Genomic DNA, 22276 nt, shown 5'->3' with positions numbered 1-22276 from the left:
CTTTAATTTTATCTTTAAGTTAGAATTAATTTGTGTACATAGATGATGCGAAATATTACATACCTATAGTAAGTGTATTGTAATTGGAGATTTCATATTAAAATTTATTTGAAAAAAACATTGCAGTGTAGAGAATATAGGTAATTACTAAAAGAATTCTTTATTGAATAAGAATTAACATTTTTCACAAGAGTAGGCTATTTGATTTTCTTTGATAAAATTGCTATTTTTTATACTTTAAAATCGAATATTCCAAGATGTAGTTTCTATACTGCTTCGCATTTTCACCCCAACTAATTTGAAATGGTCAAATTTTCAATTTTATATTGATCGATTTACACTAATAATATTTCAAATTAAAGAAGCTGTCGTTACATTTTCTGTATTAGAATGTGATGATAAGTACCGTGGGACATCACACACGCGTAGGTGTAAACAAATATTGGAATGTTAATCATACATATTGGTCCACTTTACATGGACTCTATGGTCTCTATAGATGTATTGGACAAATATTTACAGAAATGTGATAATTGGACATAATTATTAACTGTAGTTTCTGTCATAGGTGAGAAAACCACACCCGTATTAAGGAATGTTGGTTTGAACGATTTTTGTGGTCCAATGTTTCGATTAATTATTGGAAGAATATTGTACCATTATGTTTTTCAGTTACTGTTATGTATTTACAAAGGTAAATAAATGAAAATTACCGGCTTGCCATGCGACGCCATCGCTTAGATTAAATCTTAGAATATGCAGTAGTGGTCAAAATTTTACCTTCTCATTGTAATAAACTCACATGCACGATTCGCAATGAAACTACTTATCTATACTAATATTATAAAGCTGAAGAGTTTGTTTGTTTGAACGCGCTTATCTCGGGAACTACTGGTCCAATTTGAAAAATTCTTTTGGTGTTAGATAGCCCATTTATCGAGGAAGGCTATAGGCTATATATCATCACCCTAAGACCAACAGGAGCGGAAAAATGCGGGTGAAACCGCGCGGCACAGCTAGTCAATTATAATAATGGGTACAATATATTCGATAAATTTGTAAAAACATGCTCTGCCTAAAATATTTAGATATCTATTTAGACTCATTATAGAAGCAAGTGTTTCATAGATGTAATGAGGCTATAATCTCTTATCAGTGTTTGATAAAGATATGATCCGGGCAACGAACTTATTACTTAACTGCACATTATGTAATGACTAATGAGGAAATTTTGGAAATATAGTTAAAAGTAAGCATAATAAGATAAGAAACAACGTGTTATGTGTACTCTCCGCTAATTTAGGTTGTATTAATTTTGCTATATAAACATTATCTCCGTTAATTTAAGATTTATCGTTGTTATAAACATACTCGTTACATAATATGTATTTAGTAAAATTAAATTGTAAAACTGACATGATTAAAAAGAGCAACTAAAGAGTTTCTAGCCGGTTCTTCTCCGTAGATACTGCTTTCCGAATCGGTGGTAAATGTTAAAAATATGTAATGACGCTTCAAAAGTGCTTCTAGAAGAAGTCTAATCTTCTCTTAAATATAAAAATGAATCGCAAAATGTGTTGGTAAGTGCATAACTCGAGAACGGCTGAACCGATTTCGATAATTCTTTTTTTATTATATTGCGTGAAGTACGAGGATGGTTTTTATGTAGAGAAAACGTAAATATGTACCACGGGCGAAGCCGGGGCGGACCGCTAGATGAATAAATAAATGTTTGAGTTTGAGGTTAAGTATTATTTACGTTTGAAGGGACAGTAATAATATGAAACATTGTAATATTAGCAACATTTAGAATAATCAACAATTTATTTTTAAAAAGATGTTTCCAAAAAAGCGAATGTTCCTAATCAGTACTGTTTTTGTCATTTCTATAGAAACATGAAGGCAAAAGATAAAAATTTCGTTTTCATTATATAATTATTTATACTTGATAAATAACACTGAAGGTCAGTTAACAAAGGCGTTTCACATTTTTATAAGAAAGTATCTATTCAGGAAAGGAAAATTGTCATTTGTCGCCAAGACAGAGGAAGTGACCTTACGTAGCCGTCGAGATAGGCAAATGTTTTGGACGTCACGACAAGGTCGCTTTAATGTTGATTTTTAACAAAATTGCAAAATTGTCAAGTATCTACGGGTTATATTAAACAAGAGGTCCGCCCCGGCTTCGCCCGTGGTACATATTTCGCAATAAAAGGTAGCCTATATCACAGCCTATATCCTTTCTCGGGTATCAAAATATCTCCATACCAAATTTCATGCAAATTGGTTCAGTAGTTTAGGCGTGATTGAGTAACAGACAGACAGACAGAGTTACTTTCGCATTTATAATATTAGTATGGATGAGTGTAGTGCTGATAAATGTAATTTTTTAAGGTTTGTACAGGGACGAATTTGCAAGGATTGTGTGTATTTTATTTTGTTTCAATACTCAAGCAATATAAAAGTACTGAAAATCCTCAACTCTATAAAGTTAAATAAAATATTTTATACATATTGTGTACATAACTATAGATGTATGTTTGTATGTATGTATGTACATATTGTACAAGTAACAAAATCGTTTAAGTCGCAGGAGTCGGCCATGAGATACGTTTTTGACCCATTTAAACACATCTGTTTGCTAACGGACGCAGGTTCGATTCTCAGTGCGAGCTATAATATCAAATGACATATTATAACGGCTATTAGAAGCTATCTAGAATAAATTTTGAGTGGTTATTATTCTTTGATACTTGTATTTGTTAAATTTAAAAAGAATATATAATGATTTCAAAATCAAATTTAACATTTAACTACTTCAATCTTTTTTAAACAAAATACTTCGACAGTGGGTTCGATTGCAATTATTTTGAAAGTAACATAAATATATCTGTTAGCAGTTAGATAACACAGTAATTTTACTAAGCAGTAAAAATAACGATTTCTTTATAAACCCGAAGTAAAGATTCAGAAACTTCCATTGGGAAGACACAATTTATTTAAAATTGTAGATTATAAAACAAAGGAAATGTGACTACATTCGCCTTACAAACTTTATTTCTGCTTTAGAAAATATATCATAGCTTGTAGTGTGTAGCAGCTCGTCCATGTTTACACTAGCTGTAATATTTAGACGCTCTCGGCTCGGACGGTAAAGGACATTGCAGTTAATTTGTTTAACTTTAAACTTTGACTACACTGTAAGTAATAATAATTAATAATACATAATGAGGACCTTACAGGATTCGAATTTTCTTTCATTTAAATTATAGGTTTGTGGAAAATTAGTGAAAGTTGACTTAAGCCCTTGAGAAGTTGAGTCTTGACTTTTCCTTGGCTTTGCTTAGAAGCAGTCTGATAATAATAGAAATTAGAATCTGATTCACGTAAAGTCCATAGTAAAAGGCTTTTAAAATATCACTTAGGTACCGGTCACCCATCCATAAACTGACCGCGGCGTAGGTTGCTTAACCTGCATATCGTTGATCACATGAATGTTAATATCAGTATAAGTATTTGCTTTACTACTACTTTTAACCGACTTCAAAAAAAAGGAGGAGGGTCTCTATTCGGGTGGTACTTATATATATTTTTTAATTTAAGTTTCGTGACATTTTTGTTTGATAGCTAATGTGCGAAAACGTTAAGGTTAGATAAATTTACACACTTCCGTATGTTTGTCACTAACCTTAAAACTGTAAGGAGTGCCGAGTAGCTTTATCTTTTGTGATAGTGTTTTCCACTGTTAATTAGTTTTTAGTGTAAAAGATATTACAAAACATGTCTAGCTCTATATGTCTTAAAATAATTTATTGTATTGCTTACGAACGTTAAAACGAGATATAACATATAAAAACATCCACATACAAATAAAACATATCCGTTTTCGTAAGTAGGTACGCACTTACTTATTATTGTGATAGAGCGTTCATAAGGCATTTATAATGGAATTCCTACTTCGAAAATAATTTGTATGTGAAAGAAACACAATTCAGCATTACCTAGTAAATCTATTTTTTATATTCATTTTTCAATATCGAAATCTTACTTACTGACTATTGCCTCCTACCTAGGAACTATTTCAAAACAGTTCCTCCCTTTTCGAAGTCGGTAAATTGAACCTAGTCACGATGCAATCCCGTTCAAAGGGCAGCTCCAAACTTGGTGATAATAATACTTTCTCTACACCTTATCAGGAAGAGTGGATTGGGAAATAGGCCCGTGGTTCAGTGGTTAATGTTTTTCATGTGAGGTCCTGGTTCGATATTTAATAATTGAGAAGACGTAAAAGTAAATTCTGATCAAATTAATAAATAATCTTAGTTAATGCAATTAAATATACATACAAAAAAAATCTAACGGGAGCCTTGTTTTCCCTGCGATTTTATACCGGTGGTTTTATATCTACTTATTTAATTATGTATATTCTTGAAACCAGTCTTATGAATTTCAATACAATTTATGCTTCCGATGTTTTGTGGTTAATAATTATTTAACTTTCATATTTAAATCACATCTCTGCGATAATAAACAAAGTAAATAAAACCACATAAAACTATGTTAATCATTTCAATTATATTATTTAATTAAGTCTTTATCTCAGTTACACAAGTAATAATGGAACTTTATTTTTATTATAAGTCTTGTCTAACACATTTTCTTAATAATCCTTCCTCATTATATATTACACATTCTTTACTTATAAAATATATTATATTGTTTCAGATGCAGTATCATAGCCCATAATTGTAAGTAACATTGCCTTTAAAAAAATAATTAATAAATGTACAAAAGAGGAGATTTGCGCATACCTCGAGACACGGAAGGCTTACATACCGCTCCTTAAAAAGTATTTCCTATATATCTATGTATCTGTAGTCTGTACATAGTGTTAAAAGTACAAGTGTTAAAATACTTTATTTTATTGTAGAGGTATGCGTGCAATTTGCTATGTTTTAGTTTGATTTTAATGTCCACTTTTTTGCCACAAAAAAGAACCACATATGAAATTAATAAAATTATTAATGTTATTGTAATATTAAATCTTATTCAAATAGATATTTGAGAAGATATCATGTCATATTTTCATAAAATAACGTTTTATACTCACAAAATTGAAAACAATTGAAATCACGGAATTATATAAGACTTCACATAAGACTTTTCTCTTTACATCCACAATTACATCTATTATTAAATGATTGTTGATCATCCGTTGAAACAATGTTGAAATCACTATAATTGTTATAAAAAGCTATTTTTATCCATACCTTCCTTATTACATGGACCAATTAAAAAATATATGACCATTATCTAAGGTATAGCATGTCTAGTTTACTATTAAATAAAATTTTTAGTTTATTCATTATAGAATTATAAAATAACTGTCCTAAAAATATATAAATATACATGTTGACATTTCATATTAGTAGAAACTCGTTATAAATCGATATTAGGGTTGCCAGTAAATTAATCTTCACATCTACAATTTTAATATAATGTACGTATTCGAATCTATCAAATACTTGGCCTGACAACCCTAATTATCAACAAAAAACAACAAAAATATCATCTCGTGTGAAACAGCCCTATTAAGGCGACATACGCTTGACCATGAAGCACGAATCGGCGCCGGCGCATGATTCAGGGGCGACTGATTTATATGTGTTGATCGATATTTATAATTACTTGATACGTTTGTCTGTATGTTTAACTGATTTTAAAAGATTCTTGGATTAATTATATTATTAAACTACCTGAAAAGGTTATGACAGTTTTGTATATGTTTCTGGAAGTTCTCTACATCTTCAATTAAAACGTTTTTTAGCAATTCCTTAACTTTTTTTAGATATGAAATGAAAAATTAGTTAATTATATTTTAGTTATACCTGAATTCTTGAACAGATTTGGATAAAATAAACAAGTCTATTAAAATTTAAAACATAATAAAGGCTTTTCTTAACCGTTTAACACGAGTGAAGCCGTGAGCTAGAGCAAGTGATCGATATGTTAATGCCTGCTAAATGTTCAAGTTTATAAAACTTGCATAAAACTCATACCATTACTTATACTTGCAATAAATATTTAAGTTATGTGCTTAACATAAATAATACAAACGAACAATAAAGTGTTCATAATAATATTATCTATGTAGTTACATTTAATTAATACCTACACTTTTTTAGAGAATAGAGCTTTAATAGATTTTAGAATGTAACATCAATTATTTTTAATACGTAGGTCGTAGGGAATTAGTATTTCCTTGTTTGATTTTTGGAGTATTTGGGAGCGTTTTGATATGAAAGATTTATATCGAACTAGCGGTCCGCCCCGGCTTCGCCCGTGGGTAGGGTGGGGTGGTATTTACGTTTTCTCTACGTAAAAACCATCCTCGTACTTCAAGGAATATAATAAAAAAAGAATTATCGAAATCGGTTCAGCCGTTCTCGAGTTATGCGCTTACCAACACATTTTGCGATTCATTTTTATATATAAGAAGATTTAACACATGATTTATTAAATTTATTACCGGGTCACAGTACATAATTAAGTGTTCAAATCGTCGCGGTTGAGATAAACATTAAAAAATCGCGGGTAAAATTAATTAAAAAGCCTTTAATTCCTTGTTAATATGGTAAAAATAAGTAGGTTATTATTTTAACGTTGTAAGTAATACTTTCATTATTTCCTTTAAAATTGTAGCAAATACAATAGTAATGATATATGTATGTTTCGCTTCAACAAGCCATTTCCTAAGTGTAACGGCCTGTATATTAATGTTATCCGATACGTCTGTCTGTCCATTTAGTATAGTGGGTTGCACATGCGTAGGGAGAAGTACTCCTTATAAAATAGCCCTTTTTACCTAATAAATCCGGGAATCTTAATAAAACTTGAAATCCGACCGGTAGTTCCTGAGATTAGCGCGTTCTAACAACCAAACAAACAAATTCTTCAGCTTTATAATATTAGTATAGATTCATAACAGTAATCGCAAAACTGCAAGTCTGATTGCATAAGATCTCAAGGTCACTGCCACTGAGGTACGAGTTTTTGTGCGCACGCGCTGCCATCACGTATGCGCTGTTAGTATGTTTGTTGGAATAATGTATAAAAACTAGTAATTATTGTACACAAGTGCATGAATAAATTATGGCTTAGACATTCATTGTTGTTGTCAAATTCTTAAACATTGAATGTTTTAAAGAATCGAAGAATTAATAATTATTATAGGACTTGCATTAATTGTTTGTCGTCCTTGTCATTATGAAAATTGCAACTTTATTTTCTTTAAAACATAACCGTATTTATAATAAAACAGGAATCATTTAAACAACAAGACATTTAATAACAAAAAATCGCTTTATTATTTAGGTTATGTAAGAAACAGAAATCATTAATTAAACAACAATATATAAAAGGTTAAATTATGTTGTTGTTATAATGTTAGCGCATAGTATACACATAGTATACAATTATACAGTAGGTATACACTAACCCCGTGCAGTGGGCACCAAGCTAACGGTGCTTACACTTACGGATAGGGCCTATTGTTTCAATCACGTACTTTCTAAGGAAGCTAGGGCTGCCACTAATGGATAAATAAACAAAATAAAAGGATTAAATACGCTTCCGTTATTTTTCATTGCAAAAAGATAGAAAGAGAAAGAAATAGGAAAGTACTTAAAATACGTTAGAAGTAATACATTTATCATAGCTTTTGACAATAACGAACGTATATAAATAAATATGTAGTTATATTGTTATTTGAAACTTCGACTTTAGTTTTAACGTAGAGAGGAGAATAGAGTTGCACTTCATAGCGAACCTATTAATCCTACTTCTGGTTGTATCGAAACCATTATATTAACGTTATTAAAGTTTATAAAACATAATGTAGCCCTAAAATATATTTATTGGTGTAATTTTTACGAAATTTAACTAGGTAGAGTTGTTGTAGAAATGTTAAATTTAGAATTCCGTAAAAAAATTAACTACATACTTACAACATATTTTTTTAATCTTTCATATACTGAAGTAATAACGAAGATCCTAATTTTTTTTAATCTATTCTATCTTACATTTTGACTGACCGGTTGGCTTGTCGTAGGTTGTGTCTAGGTCGTAGGTTCGATTCCCACCCAGGGCAAATATTTGTGAGATGAACATAGATGTTTGCTCTGTATCTGAATGTTAATTATCTATATAAGTATTTATTTAAAATTATATATATGTAGCTATATATTTATCATCTGATTTCCATAACACAAGCGAAAGCTTAGAATTTTTATTTTTATTTTTATTGTTTGATAGGAAAGCGCTTGACCACTATCTCGCCTGATGGAAAGCTGAGATGTGGCCTAAGATGGAGCGCGCTTTCCTAGTATGGGAACAGATCGGCCGTGTGTAAAAATTGTCCTGAAATATTTATATTATTTGTTTCTTTTGCGTATCTAAAATTCCCACACCCTCACAAAAACAACCAATCGTGAATCAGCAGCCCTGCTCCACCGGAAGTCTGCACTTGCATGCGACTCGCGTTCACCGGAAACAACGACCTACACTCCTGGATGCCCTATAACTACTCTATGGACACTATTTGGATTGATATCTGATTCAGTTATTACAGTTATTATTCAGTATTTTTTATTATCCTCTCTTATTTTTACTTTGATATCTTTCAAAAGCTTATTCTATAAAAAATATCTAATCTATTATTTCTTAAAGTGTAATATCGTTTAATTTTATTCATTTTAAAACCGTTTCATGAATTATTATTGTAAGTTATAGAAGCCAGCTGTAAGATTTATAATCGAAAAGGCATCGTGGCTAAACATGAATTTAAAAAATCACACAAATATTTAACCAGGTACCCTATAAATAAGTAGGTGGGCTTAAAAAGATTTGAAATAGCATGTAAGACTCACATTAACGCAAAAGTAGACCACGCGAACATAGTTGAGGATAATGCTAAATAATTAAAGAATGGACCCCTTTTACTGATACAACGAACTACCCCCTAATTACTAGATATAGGAATATTTGCCTTTAAAAAAGTTGTGATAGTAACAAAATTTCTTCATAAGTATTGTAATTTATAAAGGATACATTGAATAACATCCTGCGCTTGTGCAAGTAGCGTTTATCTCGCTATCAGCATCTTTATCATATCTTATGTAATTAACTTAAACGGGTCAAGTGAAAAGTCATAAAAGTTACACGCTCTATGACTTGTTGCGTTTATTTATTTTTTATAATAGTTTATTTACTATTTTCCAAAATGATTTATATTATCTTTCCTTTTGCTTTCATTTTCTTTTTATTTAAAGTTAACAAATTGAATTAATCATCAATCGTAATCAAATATGGATTAGGTATATTTATTTCAAAATCAATTCTTAACATATTGCACTCATCAATACTTTTATCGGTATATTTATTTACATTGAGATAGCAACTTATTATTTTATACTTATACTAGCTGATTCGATAAAAGTTGTTTTCTCAGGATAACCAAATTATTTAGCAGTATGAAATATACGAAACATGATTCAGAAACCTACAGAAAACTTATAAAAATGTCATAAAAACTACTAATGATACTCCGGAGCAGTTAATTACACACACCACGAGAAGAATTTTATATATTAGATATTTATATATAGAAAAATAAAACGTTACAATTCAATAAAGTATTTCTATCATCCAGTTTTAACGCTTCCTACAGCATTTATTTCCGTAAGTTCACAGCCGTGTAGGGCGAACCGGGCGACCTGACCAAATCGGGAGGGCCTTGTCGGAAGGTCGGACGCGATTTTAGTATAGGCGGTAGCGGGGCGGGTAACATCTTAAAGTGGATTAAGTAATATCCTTTAAAGTGTATTTATACACGTATTTTAAAATGGGAAAGGATGGAAAAAAAACTCGAACACTAATATATGCACAAGTTTAATTTAAAATTGTGTACTCGATGATTGGATGACAATTTACTTATCAATTGTTCAGTTACAAAAATGATATTATATAAATAATTTGAAGTGTTTATAAAAGTATTCAAACCTTTGCTTCTTTTTGGAGAGCAAAACGTTTCAATTTTTATTTTAAAACATGTCAAACTATCACATAAATTACATAATTATCAATGAAACGTAAACCTTTTCTCATGAATATAGAATGTATATATTAATTATTAAATAATCAGCCGCGATTTCCATCCGCAAAAATTGGATTTTTAATCAAATATTAAAAAATCCAATTAAAAATCCAAATTTACACTTACCATAAGATAAAGCGATTAATTCCGCTACTCGCTATCGCTTATCGCTATGATCACAGCCCTAGGACACACACAGGGTCGACACAAGTGAGATTTTTAACGCATAACCTGACACTGACTCATGGTATTAATTAACTGTGTTAATTATATTTCTTTAATTATATCTGCATGCCGGCCCCAAACCTATTTGGGATTTTATTAGCTGCTATTTGCATTTTTTTATCTCCATTCCCTTTTATCGACTTTTGTTGTAGGACAAATGTAAAATAACGTGTGAATAAAATTTACATTACGTGGAATTTAAGAAATATATTGGTCCACAAAACAATTTAAAACAGTCTAACTTTAAACCAGGGATCTGTCACTTTTGTTTTCACATATGTCTAAATACGACAAAACCAGATTAAAGAGAACCCGCACTTAAAGTTAAACCTTGTCTAAAGTTTTTTGTGGTAAGTCAGTAGGTACCTAATATCTTAAATAACTTATCGAATATTAATTTTACACGACAAAAATAATTTAGCCAAGCTTGAAAGGTCAAGTCTAAAATTAAGTGCTATTTGTGAGTCATGAAATTAGATCTATTTATAATATTTGAATAAATAATGGATTATGTGCATTCAATGTTATATTACTAAAAATGTCATTAATTTTGCTAATATTTAAAAATAGACGGGTTCAAGCGCAGAACAAACATTATGATTTTATCATTTTGCAAAAGAAAAGTACAACATTTATATACTTACCTAGTTAAATTATTTTATCTGGCATAAGAAATGCAGCCCTATTTGTTGCTTTAATATATACACACATATGTGGTTATGTAAGTACTATACTATGTTTTATTTAATGCCATAGGTATATATTAATATACTAGCGGTTCTAAAGATTATCTGTGCCAAATTTCATCAAAATCGGTCCAGTAGTTTATGCGTGAAAACCATACATACATACAAACTTTTCCTCTTTATAATATTAGTATATAGATATAATAGGACTTAGGAATCGGTATAAACTATAAAGTTTAAGATCTTTATGACGTATCTGTATCAATTTTGATGTAACTTCCATTCGTAACTTAAAAACAAGACTTACCTTCCCATTAACAACATTAGCATATTACGAATACCAAGAAATGTTAAACCAGCCAAGGTTAAGAGGTAGGCGTAACAGGCGAGTAACAAAAGAGCCATGCTTCGAAAGGTCACTGGGTAATAATTGTCACTCACGATCTGAATATTGGGCCATTGGATGTATTACACTACTATAGGCCTATATGCGAATAGGCAATCGATTGAAACGCGATAAAAACAAAATCAAAATTAATGTTATACACCAATTAATGTTCTCAGAATTGGTAAAGCATCTTTAGGCAGAAATTCAATATATATATATATAATATGTGCAAGCAAATAAGCTTTAAAACAGCTAACCTCTTTATTTTATTCGTTTAAAAAAATATAAGCTGCGCTTCGCGGTTTCACCCGCGTAGAGCCTAGTTTCACCAAGCTCCTGTTGGTCTTAGCCTAATGGTATATATTCCTTCCTCGATAAATGGGCTATCTAACCCCGCTGTAATTTTTCAACTTCCTCAGATTAGCGTGTTCAAACAAACAAATTCTTCAGCTTTATAATATTTTATATAGTATAGATTCGTAAAAACCGCAGATAAGTAGAAGAGAAGTTGTACATACCTACCCACATGACAAAATTTTGTAAAGAATTTTCATATGTGATTTAGAAGGAAATAAGTGATTCGTAGAAGAAGATCAGAATCACTGAAACAGTTGTGGAATATCTGCCCCATACTCTACTTTAAAGTTGTTACATAATTGTATTTAAGTCACGACCACACATAAGTTAGAATAACTTAGCAATCTATGCCATAAGTTTGACACAGGCCAGGTGCAGATTTACATTTCCCGGAATAAGTTGGAATTCTAGCCAAGTATATACAGTAATTATGTAGGAATGCTGACTTATCGACTAGCTCCTAGACCATATATGGAATTTGTCTAATGCAATTAACAAGATTGCGTTTTATTGTTTATTTTGTTTGTTATGTTATAATAATAACGCCATGCGACTATTAGAAAAACAGTTTTTTGCTACTTAATTCTTTGTTAAAGCCAGTCAAGCTCTTTCTCTGTCCCTATGTATACTTAAATCTTTAAAACTATACGCAACGGATTTTGATGCGTTTTTAATAGATAAAGTGCGCGGTTCTCAAGGAAGATTTTAGTTTATAATTTATTAGGTTTCAGACAAAGCGGGCGAAGCTTCGGGCGGGTAGCTAGTTAACTACAAAACCTTACTATATATACTCTCAATAATCATTTGAAATGAAATATGACTCAACTCTAATATAAGACATAAATAAATTATTCTCCGAAAAGATTGATTAAAAACCTTAAGTGGGTATCAATTTCTGTCTGTATACTGCATTACGACAATCTTCATCGAATTTTTAACATACATACCTAACATAAATACGACTGTCTGTTTGTTCCTCTTTCACGACTTAATAACAGATTTCGATGAAGTTTGTTATGAAAATAGATGAAAACCTGTTTTTCAACATATGAAACTCTATTATTTAAAAATCGGAATATAAAAAGCACACGTGTCAGAAGTGAACTTTCTTTACTTCTTCTATCTTCTTCAAGATTCGAAGATACAAAAAATCGTCGCCTTACTCCATGACGTGACGCTATTGCCTTGACCTTGATATTTTACTGTCAACGCGCCTAAAGCTCGCTCTTCAAAAATTTGTCCTTTTTCCACGGGTAAAACCGCGGGGCGCAGCTAGTTATTCATAACACCTATCATGTGACAAGTACTTACTCTTAATTACACGTAAGCACTCAACTAGGTGCTGATTTAGTATTCCTAGAACATCTTAGCGTAAACAAGAATCGGTTGATGATATCGCAGTCTAGGTTTCATAAGTGTAATTGCTGATGGAATGGTATTGTTTATTTTTGAAGTAAAACTTCTTTAGGCGCGACTAGGGAGTAACTCAGATTTTTTTTCTGACGGAAGTAACGCTGTGTAGTTTCCGCCATTTAAAAATAATAATTCTGATTGGTTGTAAGTTTATGTCATATACTTAGGTCATATACTACACGCTTCTTGACTTATACGCCAGCTAGTGGCAAATATCATAATCAATTAGGATTATTTATTTTCAAATTTTCAAACGGATCAATTGTGAATAGCAAAGTGAATGAAAAATTCAACAGTTTTAAAAACATTATTTTAAATTGCAAAATTTTTTGAAAATCTCTAAATATACTTGTTTATTAATTACTTTTAAAATAAGTAAATTAAAAATAAATTTTCTGACAATTGCGACATTTTATAATATTCAATAACAAGGTTATATTGACATGTGCGTTTTACTTCAATCGCGCGTAAAGGTTACACGCACACACTTTTTTTCATAGAAATGTTGGTATTAAATTTAGTTGCTGGGTCCAATTGTTTAATGCTGTTGGCATTTGCTGTTTTTCTCCTTTATTGAAATATGAACCTTTTATATTTGCGTTGTTTTAATTTTTAAGATTCGATTATTACATATTTTGCACACTATTTTTAAATGCTACGGAAAACTAGTAGATACATCTAATTTAATTTATTTAGATAGCGAAGTGTTTAGGTTGGCCAGTGTATAAAAAACATGGGCAAGTAGTTATTATGGACTCGATTGTTTTATGCAATATTCGATTTTTGTTTAATCGATTAAAAAAGATAATCAATTCGAAACATATTTTCTTTATATATGCAGCTGCACCGAAATCTTTATCTACCAGGATAACAGTCCCAATAACAATATTTCTTGTTATAATAACAACCGCATTTTTCGAAGTCGGCTAAAAAGCTCGGCCTCATTCCGAAAGTTCAATGTCAATAACAATACAACATGATGTAATTACGGCCCTTTGTAATAAATACAAGAAATAATGCTGAGTCACGATAGTTTTATTATACAATACAACCTCCCCGGGTTTGCCCGGAATGTAGGTTATGGAACTATGTGAATAAAATTACGATCCTGAAGACGTTATTGTTAAGCCTGTGAATATTAAACTATGAAATTGACTTGTGAAGCTCAAGGTAGAGCCGGCCATAAACAATTGAATATAAATTTGTGTAAAGAATGAATAATATGAAATTCGATAGAACTTAATTGGGCCTCTAAAAAGTGACTGAAACTGAGAATAATCGCGTAACAAACATAAAAAACCGGCAAAATCCCATTACTTATTTTTTTTAAGATTATGCAAAGTTGTTCAAAGGTCGGTTCTTCTCCATTGATACTGCTGTCCGAATCGGTGGTAAATTTTAAAATCTATTAATTGAATAAATAAATGTTTGAGTGTGTTTGTAGGTAGGTAAAGTTCTTTTTCGTTTTACATTATTAAAGCGTGCTTAATTTTTAAGTTTTTCTCCGAGATATTCAATAACTACTTTTATACGGAATCCTAAATTTTTATGGTACAAACTACAAAACATAGCGTGCAGGTAATCCGTAATTTGATAAATATTTCAGGAGCTTTGAAAGTGAAGGGGTTAATCCAAGTTGGTGCGTGTTGACCAGTAGGCTGTTAAAAATTGGTTAGATAAATGTTTACTTAGTTATTGTAAACGAAACTCTACCACGCAATATATAAATTAAATATTTTTGTGAAGGTCGTGTTGTATTTTTGCTGAAAAATTATGGTAGAAATAGAGGAATTATTTCCTTTGAAGGATTTTAATGATACTTACAATTTTTAATATACCTACTAAGTTATGTAGGTATTTTAAATTTTTTATTTTTATATTTTATTCTGCCTACTTACGTTATAATAAAATATTGTACCTACGTAAAATAGATAAAAACACTCGAAACTTAAAAGTTTCATCACTTTTAACATTAATTGAGTTGTATTTATCAAATCAATTATTTAAATTATTCATTTATTTGAGTGCAACAAGCTATAAATTCGTTTAATCAGCAATTTGTGTGCTGATAAATATCTTGATTAAAGATTAAAAATAGTTTAAAGAAAACTCGTTTTCTTTTACGATATTTACGACTTCATTCAGAACTTTGTATATTTGAATGTCTTCCTGTCCTAAATTCAATTTTTATTCAAATTAATGAATAACTAAGACTTTGATAATAGCCTTAGTTCAATCAATATAGCGGCCAATTTAATAGTAATAAATAATAAATAAATAATAATTTCGGGACAATTTAAAATAACATTTTCCCTTTCAGAGACAAATAAAAAAACTACCTATATGATTCATGCACATCTGAATATATCTACGATAAAACATGGCGCAACAAAACATTCATCATGCAATATTCAAACAACGTAACTTACAAAATTTCGTATCAAATTACATTATAAATATTGTTCACAGAATGACAATGGAGAGTCGCGTGGGCTTGGACTATATCGTGGAGCATGCGGAATACGCCAGCAAGCTCGCAGCGGCCCTCACTTCACCTACTGCTGCGGTTAAAAAACAAGTAAAAACCATTTCCTGTAATTTAAATTTATTAATCTTTAAATTTATCATTCATGTAAATAAAGAATAATGTGTGACCAAGCTAGTATCCTTGCTGCACCCCTGATATATTTACTATTTAGATGATTAATTAAAATTTTATGGATGTTTGATGAATAATTTGAATCATTTTAACTCATTTGAATAAAATTAATTTCAAATAGCAGTGTGGATTTCGTCTTCGTGATCTACTTTTTAAATGAATGATAACTAGATTAATAAAACATGACGGATTATTTTACAAAAATACAGGAGGTAGGTAACAGATGATTTAAACACAGAGATACTTAACCGACGACTTCTAAATGAATTTTAAGTTTTACATGTTATATTTCTAGTAGTATTAATAAATTAATCCTTTATGCAGGTATTCGAGCTTCTGTCAGCCCTTTGTGTGTACAATGCAGATGGCTACGCAAGGGCGGTAGACACGTTAGATCGATACAAGGTATGTAATAGCCAATATGTCTAGAAGTAGAAGGGTTAGGGTGTCAAGGTGAAGTTAATTTGTGACCTAATTGTAATGTTACAGATTGATGGCTTATCAATTTATTAATAGTATATTTCCCTTTAATGTTCTACAGTTTTTTGGAAAGCCAAATTTGGAATTACCAAGCTAATTTACTTAAAATAGAAATGGGTTGTAACTTGTAACAAGACGGAAGATAATATATTGATGCTTTAATATTTGTAATTCAATAAATGATATCTATTAACCGAATATTCATTAGTCATATAAATCTGAATAATATGAGCTTTCCATACTGACTGTTGTGACAAAAAAGTCCTGAAAAAAGGACCCTCTTGGTCCAACCACTTCTCTCAAACACATTTCAATTTACTTTTCTATTTACATTAATTACATGTTATAATTACAGACACTAAAAAACGACAGATACCGTCTCAGCGTGGTGGTGGAGGAACTGAAGAATGCTACCACCATAGACTACAAAACGGCATTAGTAGCATTTATAAACTGCCTGATAATATCCGCTCCAAGGTTGCCAGATAGAATTCGAGTTAGGAACGAATTCATTGGTAAGATATATTTTATTCTGTAACAAATATTAAACGTATAGTTTAATAAGAACTGACAATAATGATATAATAATTTTATTTCCAGGATTGGGCCTGCTATCGACGTTGAGTAACTTAAGGTGAGAAACATACTATGTATGTATATTATGAATTACGACCAAGGATATTCAAATAGATAGTCAAAAAAATATTCAGTATAAATTGTATAGGTAGGTGAAAGTTTTGCAAGACTACTTAGTTAGGAATAAAGAATGAAGAAAGATGGACACATCATCCAAAATATATTTTTACATTCAATAACTCGGTTCCCGCAATATTTAAAACCGCACCCCTCTCAAAAAAACAAAAGGACACAAGAATTTGCTAAATAAAGACTCAACGTGGTGGGTCTTGACTTTTGAACACTTATTACACATTACTAAACATGAATACTGAAATTCCATACCCTATTAAGCGCTTAAAATCGTTCGTAAATATGTCTACGTCTAATAGCATTCATTTACAAAACCTCACGCCCACAATCTCATTAAAATCCGGCTGCTACAACTAGTCTGCGAAGCGGTCGAGCGAGCTGTCAACGGCGACTACATTTTAATTTAAGCATAGATCGCATTAATCGACAATTTGTTCAACAACCTGTCCTTATGTTGCGACATTTGCATTTTATTAGACAATTAATAACACCTGTATTGTATTTAATTACCCCCATTTTTAAGAGGTAAATAATTATCGATTGTACAGTAGCTAAAAAATCGACCATCGTACTTTGTACAGAATAGCTAAGATCACAGTAGTTATACCAAAAAGCTTGAAAACCAAATCAAATCTCAGAGAACAAGGAGAGAGATGTTATCTACATATTATAGGAAACGAATATTAATTCTTTTTTTTTATCTGAGCTTTCAAATACTGTGTTCTATGTTTAAAATAAAATTAAGACATAAGCATTAAGCACAGAATACATAAAAGTAGCTAAACGCTACATACGTTTACAATATACACATTACACATAGAGGCATTTTTTAAAGGAGTGTGGCATTATAATGTATGTAACTTTATAATATTTATATTTTTTTTTCATAAGAAGGTAATTAGGTATGTTTTACATTTTCTCTACCAACAATTATAATAAGGTCCCAATTATGCCCAAATTCGCTCGAATACATAAATAATATTAGTTATTACAACTTTATTTCATACCAAGCAAAACTGTGGCGCAAGAAAACATTTTAAAATTTAAAATTTCTATAAATACATTATGTATGTGTGACTTGGAAACACCTACATATTAGAAAACTGTCATTTTTACGCATATTTTTCGTAGTAGACTTATAACATCATCCATAACAATATGGCTTCTAAAATTGACCAATGCGATGGACCAACATTTTACATATTTTGGTGCTAAAAACTAGTTTAAAGATTACGGTAGGCAATGCCACTTTGCATGGCTGTATATATTATATTAACACAAGAACATTAAAATATTAAGTTGTATATTATCAATTGAGAGAAGGACTCTGCAATCTGTATTATTGTTGTATACATTTTTACAAAAAATCATACTTAAATTACTAATAGAAGAAAACTTCCGAACATGCTCATACTCTATCTCCCTAGAAAGACGCTAAAGACTCAGGAAACAAACAAAGGAATATTAACCCTTTAAATGTCATGTAAATCTATTAATAATCATATGATGATATTATACAGTTAGCTACACAGAAGCATTACAACTTCAGCGATATTATTCACTCAAACTCGTCAGTTAGAAAACGACTAAAAAGGCATGCGTAGGCGCCGCGAATGGTTCACTCGATTATGATTAATACGTAAACAACGTCCGTTTTATATTGTAGTTATTTATAGATTTAATATAGCGTTACTGAACGACATGTTGCTAAACATTAACACTTGTTTGTATAACAGTCTTGTTTAGTTGTTTTATGAGTGTAGGTACATTTAGTACACATGTAATCAAATCAATCAATTTAGCGCAATAGTATAATACATATAACATACAGCATATTTTATCGAATAAGCCTATCAACTAACAAGAAAGAAAATGTAAGAAATAACATGAAAATGCAGTAGAAATAGAAATATGAAGTTTGAATTGAAACCGTTAAAACCGAAAACAGTGCGCATTCACTGAAGCTAACTTGCAAAAAGGATATAAGTTCGATTTCTATTCCCTCTATTCTTTATTTCTAATATCCCATACTTTGTTGCTAATACCTTTTATAAAACACGTGTCTTCTAGTTTTAGTCTCACAAGGTAATTGCGTTATGTAACACACAACATCTTAGTACAAAGCAGTTTGCTTTATGCTCTAATAAATACTTTCAGACATGAAGCAGCAAATCATCCAGATCTTGGAGTCCAGCTGGATGTATTTGAAGAGCAGCGAGAGAGCGACGAGGCACAGGGCCCTGGAGGGATCAACTTGAACTCACATTTGGATGTGTTTTATGCTATTCTTAAACAGGTAAAAAATAAAAGAAAATATGATTGAGAGTAGAGATTCGAATACACACTTTTTTGAACGTAGTGCCTTAAAACTGTGTCTGTTAAGCAATTTATTTTTCTCTTTCTGTTTTAAACAGAAAGATTAGATTTGTTGATTGATTGATTGATTGATTGATTGGTTTAAACATAGACATGTTGCAAACCCTTCAAAAATTTTATAGATACAAGCAAAGCATAAAATAACATAGGTACTAATAAAATATGAACTAATTCAAATCATTTATTTTTATAATGTGATTAAGATATATTGTATATCTCCTTCTCTTATCATATACGTAAATGATTGTATGTATGTAACTCTTTGAACTCTATGTTCGAATCTGTATAAAATTTTAAAAAGAGATAGATCATAATTCATAATCTGAGTTAGCACAAATGATACTTATTACCACCTTTCCGGTCTAACACGCGAGTTGCCACCGAATAGAAAATATTATGGTACGGGAGCTAGCAACGTTTTAAAAAAAGTCATTTTAGTATAGTTGGGTTTTTGATATACTGTTTCTCTTGCTATTTCGGTTAGAGTTAGAGTGAACCAGTGATTACTTATCCTTCACGGGGACTCATGTTGATGGAATTTCACTTATTTCGATGACATTTTAATTATTTTGAAATAAAAAATTGCGTATGGCACCTATTTAACAACGAAAAAACGTCTTGCAATAAAAAATTTATGTCTGATGGATCTATCTAAAGGCAAAAGATTAAAAATTACGCGTTAATAAATGACTTTAAAGTAAGGATATTTTCCTGTGCAGATAAGATGCGCATTAATAAACGCAACCACTGCGGCCAGCCATACAGCTCGGACTCTAACTGAAATAGGAAGAGAAACAGTATATCAAAGAACCAAGCATTCTAAAATTCTCTCTTGTCGACGTTGCTACCTCCTTTTTTTTTTTTTTTTTTTTATGTATTAGCGGGCAAACGAGCTGGCGCGTCATCGGATTAATACGATGATTGGCGCCGCCCATAATCACCCACAAGACCTGTACGGTTGCAGGTGTGTTGCCGGCCTTTTAGGGAAGAGTACGCTCTCTTTTTGAAGTACCCTAAGTCGTATCTCCTATACGAATAGTTAACAAAATAACCCATAAATTCCAGGTATCCGACACCCCCCAAGAGATCCCGTTCCTCAGCATCCTGCAGCACCTCCTCAGGATAGACCCCAAGGAAGCTGTCAGCGACATCGTGTGGGACACCGCGGAGACGCTGGTGCATAGAGCCACGCTTCTGGAGACCAGGGAAGATGCAGCTAAATTGTTGAGAGCGCCTAGTGTTCAGGTAAGCCATCATTAACTTTATTTAAATATATTTAGTTCTATCATTCCAGAACACTGTGATATCGGTTATTTTATAGGCAAGATAATAGTGAAATTGTCCATTAACAACATTATTCCGTCAGTCCTCGGATCACAGACACAATAGAAAATCTATTGTGTCTCGGCCCGATCGGGCCGCTCGGTGGTCAATGGGTTATTCGATTATTTTTACCCGACACCGAACGAAATAGGTAATCTTATGTTTTTCGGGTGCATATGTACTTATGTATGACGTATGTACTATATTTATTACATTTCTATGATACGACCTACAGCTAATAAAGAGATATGAGCTACATAAATTAGCAGTCTGGCTTTTCTTTATATTGTATTCGTGTACTTATTTTAAAAATATTAAATACATACTATTTCGTCTATTACTTACTAGCTGTGCTCCGCGGTTTCACCCGCGTTGCTCCGCTCCTGTTGGTCTTAGCGTGATGATATATAGCCTATAACCTTCCTCGATTAATGGGCTATCTAACACCGAAAGAATTTTTCAAATCGGACCAGTGGTTCCTGAGATTAGCGCGTTATTAAGTATAGAGTAACTCGGCTAAAATTCGTATATTTCAACATGTTCCAGGCGAAAGTCGGTTGCACCTGCCAACACAGGGACCTATCAGGCAACGCTCGCAAGCAGAGTCTGCAACGCGCACTATCCCCTCCCCCACCACCGCCTGCCCCTGTACCACCACCTGGTAAGTTGGTAAACATTTGTATAAAATGAGATTTGATAATTTTTAATGACAAAAAGTAATTCAATACTGCATTAAGTACAACATTTTTAAAGAAACAAATTTTTTATTCGCTTTTCGGTTTAATGTAGCGACATAATATTATGTAATGTACATAAAATATGATAATGAAATTCATAAATAGATATGTTAATGAAATTCATAGTTAAGTACTTATACTAACAATTTTCAAAAAGGGAAATAGGGAAAGAGAAAGCAGCTATGTTATAAACTAGTATGGCAGTCACTATTGAGTTTAAATATTATTTTTTTTTGAACAAGAAACAATTTAGAAAAATGTCCTCTATTTAACTGTTATTTATCTCCCCCCAGCGGCGCCTCTCCCCCCCGCGCCCCCAGCGCCTCCCCCCGCGCCCCGCGGCCCCCCTCCCCCTCCCCCACTGGCCGCCCCTCCCCCCGCGCCTCCCCCCGGCGCACCCCCCGCACCCCGCAGCGGACACAACATAGAGAACATCAAACTGCCGCAACAGGAGACACCGCTGCCTAAGACTAAAATGAAAACGATCAATTGGAACAAAATACCGAATAGTAAAGTAAGTTGACGAAGTTTTTTTTATTTCAAACTCAAACTCAAACATTCATTTATTCAATTAGACTACTATTTAGTAGCACTTTCGAATCGTCATTACATAGTATTTTAACATTTACCACCGATTCGGAAAGCAGTATCTATGGAGAAGAATCGGCAAGAAACTCCATAGTTGCTCTTTTAAATAATGTCAATAAATTTACATAATATGTAACTTATATCTACCTAACTACATAATATGCCAAAGAACTGTCCTGTGGT

At 31.7% G+C, this 22276-nt stretch overlaps 1 protein-coding gene across 1 annotated transcript in view; it reads left to right on the top strand.

Moving 5' to 3' along the window:
- The window catches only part of form3 (FH2 domain-containing protein formin 3), a 74867-nt gene that overhangs the window by 36300 nt on the left and 16291 nt on the right, over positions 1–22276 (top strand). The window contains exons 3-11 of the mRNA XM_090113991.1: positions 4726–4748; positions 15692–15800; positions 16206–16286; positions 16717–16876; positions 16962–16995; positions 19227–19365; positions 20511–20690; positions 21315–21429; positions 21799–22019. Coding sequence (XP_089970117.1) covers positions 15693–15800; positions 16206–16286; positions 16717–16876; positions 16962–16995; positions 19227–19365; positions 20511–20690; positions 21315–21429; positions 21799–22019 — 1038 coding nt within the window. The 5' untranslated portion in view covers positions 4726–4748; position 15692. The remainder of the gene's footprint in view (positions 1–4725; positions 4749–15691; positions 15801–16205; positions 16287–16716; positions 16877–16961; positions 16996–19226; positions 19366–20510; positions 20691–21314; positions 21430–21798; positions 22020–22276) is intronic.

Source organism: Colias eurytheme, chromosome 20 (genome assembly GCF_061535395.1).
Source record: "Colias eurytheme isolate Ceu_HAF_F1 chromosome 20, ilColEury1 Martin Lab GWU primary, whole genome shotgun sequence".
Lineage (NCBI taxonomy): Eukaryota > Metazoa > Arthropoda > Insecta > Lepidoptera > Pieridae > Colias > Colias eurytheme.
Note: the sequence above shows the minus strand (reverse complement) of the source record. Positions and strands in the feature narration are given on the sequence as shown.